The 8603-nt window shown below is 65.9% G+C and overlaps 1 protein-coding gene across 1 annotated transcript; it reads left to right on the top strand.

Moving 5' to 3' along the window:
- Window positions 1-7225: 7225 nt before the first annotated feature.
- HES3 (hes family bHLH transcription factor 3) lies at window positions 7226-8538 on the top strand. Its single transcript, XM_008266000.4, has 3 exons — window positions 7226-7306; window positions 7396-7477; window positions 7728-8538. The coding sequence occupies exons 1-3, from the start codon at window positions 7226-7228 to the stop codon at window positions 8102-8104; spliced, it is 540 nt and encodes a 179-aa protein (XP_008264222.4). The 3' UTR covers window positions 8105-8538.
- The last annotated feature ends 65 nt before the right edge of the window (window positions 8539-8603 follow it).

The raw sequence follows: 8603 nt of genomic DNA, 5'->3' as shown, positions 1-8603 counted from the left end.
CCGCCCCGGGCGCGGCGGGCCCGAAGTTGGCGGGAACGCCCCGCCCCTGGGAGCCGCCCGGCCGGGGCCGGGACGCGGGGGTTCTGCCCCCAGACACACTTTGCGGCTGCAGACGACCGCACCCTCGGCCGGCCCCGCGTCGCCCGCCGCTGCCGGACGCTGCGGCCCCCAGTCCGTCCCTCCCCGAGCGCCCGCCGCGAGCCGGGGCAGCAATGGCCGTGGGCAAGTCCAGGAAGCCGCCCCAAAACGCAAGGGGGTCCCCGCCCACATGGCCTCCTGTGCGGAAGACTTGGGCGGCGGTGGACCACAGCGAACAAAGCGTGGTGGTGGCCCAGTCTGCGGCGCCAGCTTCCCGGGTGGGCGCCGGTTCGAATCCCGGCTGCTCCACTTCTGGCCCCGCTCCCCGCTGTGGGCTGGGAAAGCAGCAGAGGATGGCTCAAGTGCTCGGACCCCTGCGCCCACGTGGAGACCGGCGTGAAGCCTCCGACCCCTGGCTCTGGCCTGCCCAGCCCTGGCCGTTGTGGCCATTTAGGGAGTGGACCAGCAGATGGAAGACCTCTCTCTTAACTGCCTTTCAAATAATTTTTTTTTTGACAGGCAGAATGGACAGTGAGAGAGAGAGAGAGAGAGAGAGAGAGAGAAAGGTCTTCCTTTGCCGTTGGTTCACCCTCCAGTGGCCGCCGCGGCTGGCGCATCGCGCTGATCCGAAGCCAGGAGCCAGGTGCTTATCCTGGTCTCCCATGGGGTGCAGGGCCCAAGCACCTGGGCCATCCTCCACTGCACTCCCGGGCCACAGCAGAGAGCTGGCCTGGAAGAGGGGCAACCGGGACAGAATCCGGCGCCCCGACTGGGACTAGAACCGGGTGTGCCGGCGCCGCTAGGCGGAGGATTAGCCTAGTGAGTCGCGGCGCCGGCTCAAGTAAATAAATTTTTTAAAAGAGGAAGTTGAGGTGTGACCCTTACTTCACCTGGGGGGGGGGGGGAGTCGGTCACTCTACAGGGAGCACCTGGCCTCCGCCGGTTTTATAGTCTTCACGTGCTTTGCTTTCCACACTGCCCACACCAGAAACCACTGTCCACCTTGTAAAGGAGGAATGCGTCCACCTCGGAGCTCGGCAGGCAAGAAAGGAAAGGACTGGAGTGGACGGCAGCCCGGGGAGGGGAGGCAGGATGCTGGAGCTGGGCCTTGGGGCCCCCCCGGGACAGGCCGGCTGCGGCTGGAAATGAGAGCGGGCGAGGGAGGGGGAGGCTGGCAGCCTGCTTGACAGGCTGAGGCAGGATGAGGGACAGGTCCCCCGGGAGGCCCGGCGGCCGGTGGACAGCCGGGCTGCAGTCGCAGGCCCCCGACTCTGCAGCTCGCTGAGTGGCGCCGGCAAGTCACGCCGTGAGCCCGGCTTCCTTTCACTGTCATGACCGACACCTGCTCTCGGGAGCCCCCAGTTGGAGGACATTTGCTAAACTCAGTTACGGGAACGGAACGGAGACTTAGGTCTTAAAAGCCGTGTAGAGCCGCCGCCTGCAGCACCAGCATCCCATACGGGCACCGGTTCCAGTCCCGGCGGCTCCACCTCCGATCCAGCTCTCTGCTATGGCCTGGGAAAGCAGTGGAAGATGGCCCAGATGCTTGGGCCCCTGCACCCGCGTGGGAGACCTGAAGGAAGCTCCTGGCTCCTGACTTCGGATCAGCTCAGCTCCGGCCGTTGCAGCCATATGGGGAGTGAACCAGTGGATGGAAGACCTCTCTCTCTCTGCCTCTGCCTCCCTGTAACTCTGCCTTTCAAATCAGTAAACCTTAAAAAAAAAAAAAAGCCGAAGTTGCCAAATCGCGGTGCCAACGGTGAAGACGTCCTGGGCGGTTACCACACTTGGGGGCCGAGCCCCGGGCTCCTACCGGCCAGTGTCCTGGTTTCCCGGGGCCTCCTTGCACACCAGGACCTGGTCCTCTGCACCAGCACCACTTAGCGACACCAGAGGGCGCTCCTCACACCGTCACTCCGGGTCAGACACCACACCCTACCCAGGAAGCTCTCGGCACAGTCAGCGGGGTTTATCCTCAGGGATTCTCCCTTCCGGGAGCTTAGAGCGAGCCAGGCCAGGGACCCTGAGCAATCTCTGTCCTCTGCCCATCACCTCCTCCAGACCCCACATCCTCATCTACCTCATCTTGGAGAAGGGGGAAAGAGAGGAAGTGGGGCCAGACCCTGAAGGGGAATTCTTAGAAGTCTCTGGAGTTGACTCTGTCGGGCTCAAGGCTGCAAGAGCAGCGATGGAGAGGCAAACTCGTCGGTCTGTGCGCACACGGCCATGGCCTCACACGGACACGCAGGGCCACGCTCACCCGGAGGTACAGACAGAAACACAAGCACAGACCCCCACACGCTGACCGGCTTCCCCGCCGGAGCGGACAGCAGTGCGAGGTGCCCAGCGCTGTGGGCCCGGGGTGGACAACACACCTACCAAACCAAAGATCAGAAGAGGGAGGCACACAGCCCTGGGCGCCGCCCGCCCCTGCCTTTCTTGTAAATAAGCGCCTGAATGTGTTTTGTTCTAGGAGCTCGGAGCATGGCACAAAGGGAGCCCTTTCTCATGCAGTAGGGTCCCCTCCCCCACCCACCTCCCCCACCTGCCATCCTCCGCAGGTTAGGCCCACGTGGGGTCGGACCCTCAGCTTTGTTTTTTAAGAGTCCTAAGAACCACCTTGTCGTTCAAGTCACAGGTTGACACGCGATCCGGCTCCCTCTTCGGTGGGGTCTCTGTACTGGGCAGGACAGAGGTCGGCAGAGGAAAGGCACGGAGCAACCGGAGACAGGAGCACGGATGGGGGTGGGCCAGGGCGGACAACCAAGCACTCACTCGCCCACACGCTACCTCCCCCTGGGGAGCACATTGCCCCCGGCCCTAAGTGTCGTCGGAGCCCGAGACCGGGTGGACAAGCGCAGGAAACGCGTGTCTTCTCCCAGGGGAGAGGGGCTCCCGCAGCTGCCAGTCATTCACAGGCCCCGGCCCCACCGGGGCCCCGCTGCCTGGGGGGTGCAGTGTGGCTGCAGCTTTCCCCAGGAAGGAATCCCAACCTCCCAGAAGTCTTCTTTCCTCGCCTGCGGCCAGCTCAGGCTGGAGCTATGGAAGCCCCCGCTCTAGTCCTGAAACAGGGAATGAGGCGTAGGAGCATGTCAGCCTGAAATGCATAAGTCACACGCGGACAAAGGGGCCGGGTAAATATTTAAAGATTAGAGCCAGTTGGGGAGAAACACAAAGGGCTGGGACAAAGGAGGTCTCTCGGAATTCACTTTCCCCAAGCCGGGCCGGCCGGTCAGCGTGGACGCACTTGCTGGAGTCCCAGCCTTTGTTCCCTGAAGAGCCCTGGGCTGCTGGGCTATTGGAGATCCCAACACAGCTAAAGAGAGTTAAACAATCGCAACCCTCCATCCCCATCTGGAGACAATTGGCGGCGGTGATTCGGGGCTTTTGCTGTGTCCCAATAGTTAATTACACGCAATCGCTTCACTCCACTGTGTCCGTATGCGGTGTGCACAGGGCCCACCGGTTAGCAGCAGCCGAAGTGCCCTCACGTGCTGTCGCCACCAACAGGCAGTGGGACGTCTATGGGGGCTCTCGCCCTGCGGTCCACACACCTCTTCCCCAGACCTAACGTGCATTTTCTCTTTTGCCAAAGTCAAGAAAACCAACCAAGGGCAGGGCAGGGTGGTGGTGGTGGAGCGAGGGGCACAGCTTTTTGCCTTAAATTCTCCAGTGCAAGAAAGCGGGGTCCCGACAGCCCTGGAGGCCCTGCGCGCCCTCGGGAGGTGCGGAAGGAAGTTCACCCCCGAGTGAGCAGGGGGCGCCTGGGTCTCCCCAGCACTCCTCCTGGACCTGTGCTCCTTTCTCTGCTGCCTTGGGGACCCCAGGTGCCAAAGATAGACAGGGAGGCGGTGGCCTACATCCAGGTTTGCATAAGCCCCGTTTCTAAGTTGGTCCGTGCCCTTCCCGGCGGCCCAAGAGAGCTCTGTCCTTTGTGCTCTCCGAGGACGGGGGTGGACAGCTGCCTCGCGCCCCCCCCCCTCCGAAAATGGCTCCATTCCACCCCCTTCCCAGGCAAGCCTCCCAGAGGATGCAGGTCAGAAGGCCCAGGAGCAGGACTGGCAAACAGAACAGGATGGGGTGGACCACGAGCTCCTTGTCTGGCTTCCCCAAGGGACTCTGGGGAGACTCAGCAGTGTCTTTCCAGTGACCTCGCAAATACTGGCTTGCTTTTTTTTTTTTTTTTTTTTTTTGACAGGCAAGAGTTAGCCAGTGAGAGAGACAGAGAGAAAGGTCTTCCTTTTTCCATTGGTTCACCCCTCAAATGGCTGCTATCCCGATCCAAAGCCAGGAGCCAGGTGCTTCCTCCTGGTCTCCCACGTGGGTGCAGGGCCCAAGCACTTGGGCCATCCTCCACTGCACTCCCCGGCCACAGCAGAGAGCTGGATTGGAAGAGGAGCAACTGGAACAGAACCAGTGCCCCAACCGGGACTAGAACCCAGAGTACCGGCGCCGCAGGCGGAGGATTAGCCTAGTGAGCCGAGGCACCAGCCAACAAAGATCTGGCTTTATCTAGTGGGGAAGCAGCTGCCCGAGGAAGGAACCCCAGTTGCGGGGAAATGGAGAGGGCAGAAGGAAGGGAACGTCAGAGCTGGGAGAAGAATGGCAGAGCCGGGGTGGGGGTGTGGGGTGCACCTGTGGCCTGGGTCCTGCAGCACCCTCAGCGGGCTTCGGGCAACGGGGCCAGAGGAGGGGCTGCGTGTGGTGGGAAAGCCACACAGGGTGAAGGCGAGGCTGGGAAAGTAGAGGGGACAGCCCTGGCGGGGAGGCCCCTGCCCAAGGAAGGGCCACTGTGTCGCGCTGGGTGGGGATGGGGGCAGCCGTGGCCCCCGGCCCGGCGCAAGAGCTGAGGATTGCACAGCGGCCGCCGCCGCGGGCTCGCCTCCCGCAGCCAAAGCAGAACATTGCGAATTAGCGCATTTTGCGGTCAATTTTCCACTGCTTAAGAAACACTAAGCCACCCACGTGAGCGGCCCCACCCAGCGCTTCCGGGATCCCCAGGCACCAACTCCGGAGGGTGGGTGGGTGGTGGCCCCGGGAGCGGTGGGTACCGGGGTTCGGGCAGGGGGCGGCCCGGGGGCCCCTTTATGGCGGCCCTAACTCTGGAGAGGGGGCGGGCCCGGCGCCCCGCTGTTGGCCGCGAGAGCTGCCCGCAGGGCCATTGGTTTGCTAATGCGCCGGGCTGAAAGGCCAGGGCGGCGGTTTATGGGGAGGGGTTGTAATTAGAGACAAATTGCCCCGCTGCCCGCAAGGCTCCCCGACGCGGGGGCGGGGGATCCCGCCTGGGCGAGGCGCGCGCCCAGCCGCAGTGCAGCTGTGCGGCAGCTGGAGGCCCGCGCGCGGCGGGGCGCCCGGAGTTTGGCCCCGCGGGGGCGGGCGCGGGCGCCGCTTTGTGGGACTCGCACAAAGCCCTTAACACTCGGCTGCCCCCTTTGTGCCCGGCCGCGCCGCCTGCCCGCCCCGCGGAGCCTTTGTACCGCGCCGCCACCGCCCCTGTCCCGGAGGAAGCCGCCCAGAGGCCGCCCCGGCCCGGCCGGCCCTGGCGTTTCAAAGCTGCCCGGCGCGTGCCAGCGCCCTCCGCCCGGCCTCGGCCCCGCCGCCCGATGCGGGCCCGATCGCCCGGATCTGGCACAAGGGTCCTGTGGCGGGGTTGGGGGAGGGGGAAGCCCCGGAACCGCTGCGGCCGCTCCTGGGCCTGAAAGGGGGAAGGCGGGGCGCGATTCTCCACGCTCCTCGGCGCCTGGGAACGCGGCCGCCCCGCGAGGCCCGCCAAGACCCCGGGCGAGGGCGGGCGGGGAGGGTGCCCCGGCTCGGCCACGGAGCTGGGGCGCGCGCGCGTGGGGGGTCCATTCGGAGCCAAACCTTCCCTCCCCCCACGAAGAGGCCCCGCGGGAGCCAGCTGCAGAACGCTTGTGACTTCCCTGAGGGCTCCACCAGCAGCCTGGGTCCCAACCCCAGAGAGCCCCCATTTCACAAATCCCCAAACAAAAGCCAGGAGAACGCAGTGAAGGGAGATGCCCTGTTTGAACCCAGGGACTGCCCTGGAGTCTTGTTGTAGGCCCCAGCTCAAAGCTCCCGGGGTCTCCAGCCTCAGCCTGACTAATGGACCTCCCAAAAGTGCAGGCTGGAGGCCCCTAGCGGGATCTCAACTGTCCCCACCCCAGCCATCCTTTTGTGGGATGGAAAGCAGGCTCACGGGAGTGGAATCCTAGTTTTTTTCCCCTATGGGGAAGGGTCCGCCAGCTGAGTCAACTCTCCTGGAAGCCCGGGGCTGGGGACAGGGGCGGGCGGTGTGGCTCACCCCACCTGTCTCCCACTGGAACGTGTCTGGGTCAGGTGGGTCGCGGCATAAGGAGCCCAGGGGGCACTCCGGGCTGCAGCACTCCCGGTCTCCCTGCTGTGGCCGCGCGGGCGGGCTGCACGCTTTAATGGGACACATGTTGCTGCGTGGCCCCCGCGGGCCCTGCCTGCGCCCCGCTTTGAGTGGCCACAGGCAGAAAATCGCCGCATTGTCCCGACATTAGGGCGACTAATGCAGCGTCGCGGGCATGGCCAGAGCGTGAAGAAGGCAGAAAGGCGTTCCAGGCATCTTCATCAGCGCCCCGGAGGCCGGGAGCTCTGTCACGCTCATTAGGGCTGCGGGTGCCGGCTGGGCCCACGACCTCCCTCCCCAGGAAGTAAGCCCTGGGATGCGCAGAGACAGAGCTGCAGAGACTTGGCAAGTGGAACCGGCGGTGAGGTCCAGAACATGTGGGCCAGACATGCCGTGGAGTGGATGGGATATGGGAGGGACCCCCATGGTTGGGGAGTAGTGAGGGTGAGAGAAAGGGGGAAAGGGGAGGAGGTGGGGATCTGTCCCCAGGCACCTCCTTTCGGTCCCCTCCCCCGCGGCTGCATTGACATGTAAACGAGGGTCCCAGAGTCCCCTATAAAGGCCAAAGCCGCCTCCCGCTGGTGCAGCTCCTGCATCATGGGCCCCGAGCCCGCCACCCGGGGCAGTCCTGGTGGCCCCGCCGGCAGCTTCCGAAAGGTCTGGAGTCCTGAGGGGCGCCGGGGTGGGAGCCCTTCCCTGGGCAGGGAGGGAGGCAGGGAGCAGGTGGCAGTCCTGCCCCTGAAGACCACCTCCCCACAGATCTCCAAGCCGCTGATGGAGAAGAAGCGGCGGGCTCGCATCAACGTGTCACTGGAGCAGCTCAAGTCGCTGCTGGAGAAACACTACTCGCACCAGGTGAGACGGGGGAGGGGAGCGGCCTGACCCTCAGCCTCGGCCCCTCTGCCGCCAGCCGGCGGGCTGAGAGCCCTTCCACCCACCCTCAGATCCGCAAACGCAAGCTGGAGAAAGCCGACATCCTGGAGTTGAGCGTCAAGTACATGAAAAGCCTTCAGAGCTCCTTACAAGGTAGAGGGGGAGGCCCCCCGGGAGGGGATGGGACGGGGCGGGGGCCGCTGGTGGAATCAGAACTCTGGATAGGGCAAGGCCGGTTGAAGGGGCGCAGGAAGGAGCCCGGGGCCGGCCCTGGGGTGGGAAAGCGCCTGGGGGTGTGGACCCGGGAAGAGGCATTCAGGTCGCCTCCTCTCCGGTCCTTGCTGGTCCCCGCACCTGTTGGCCCACTCCCTCCACATTTCCCGCGTCTGTCCCCTCTTCCCAGGGCTCTGGCCCGCATCCAGCGCAGCCGAGTACCCGCTGGGCTTCCGCAGCTGCCTACCCGGCGTCAGCCTGCTCCTGCGGCGCGGAGAGGAAGGCGGCGGCGGCCTACGCTGCCCCCTGGTGCCCGAGCGCGCGGCCGGCGGCAGCACCATGGACAGCGCCAGCCCCGGCCGAGAGGCGCCCTCGGGGCTTGGCCCGTGCGCCGCGGCGGTCTGGGCGCCTGCTCCCTCCGCCTGCGGCCCGACGTCCACGCCGCCCCTGCTCCTCCTCCCCGGAGGCCTCCCCGGCTCGTCCACTAGCATCTTGGCGCCAGAGGCAGCGTCACGCGGCCGAGCTGAGAGCCCGGGGCCCGGGCTGCGTGTGTGGCGACCCTGGTGAGGCCCAGACCGGGCCTCGCCCTCAAGGGGGCTCCCGTCTGGTCTGGAGACGAAGAGACTGTTTGGAGCGCGCCCACGTTGATTGCCTGGATCTCGCCCGTTCCGGCTTTGGAGCTGGGTGGGTTTGGAGGGCGCCGCGCCCGCCGCGCCTGCGACCGTGGAGAAAACCCGCGAAGCCGCGCGCGAATCCACCCCCTGCACCCCGCTGCTCCTGCAGAGCCGCATCCGCGCGCGCTCCTCCCAGCCTCCGGGGGACCTCGAGGGTGTGTCCCAGGCTGCGCCCCGTTCCCAGGGGCCCCCCGCTCCGCAGCCCGCCCCCGCCCCTGCCGCACGGCGGTGGGAAGGTCGCGGTCCGCAGCGGCGCGGAGCGGACCTCTCGCAGCGAGGAGAATCGCTGCCCCGCCCCGGGCCATTCAGAGGGCCGCCGGCGCCCGGTTCCCACCGGCACAAAGCGCGCCGGGCCCCGCCCCGCCGGCGAGCGGTCCCCTGCCCACCCCCAC

The sequence above is a fragment of the Oryctolagus cuniculus genome, chromosome 7, assembly GCF_051225735.1.
Source record: "Oryctolagus cuniculus isolate XC-2025 breed Fujian yellow rabbit chromosome 7, ASM5122573v1, whole genome shotgun sequence".
NCBI classification, from domain to species: Eukaryota; Metazoa; Chordata; class Mammalia; order Lagomorpha; family Leporidae; genus Oryctolagus; species Oryctolagus cuniculus.
Note: the sequence above shows the minus strand (reverse complement) of the source record. Positions and strands in the feature narration are given on the sequence as shown.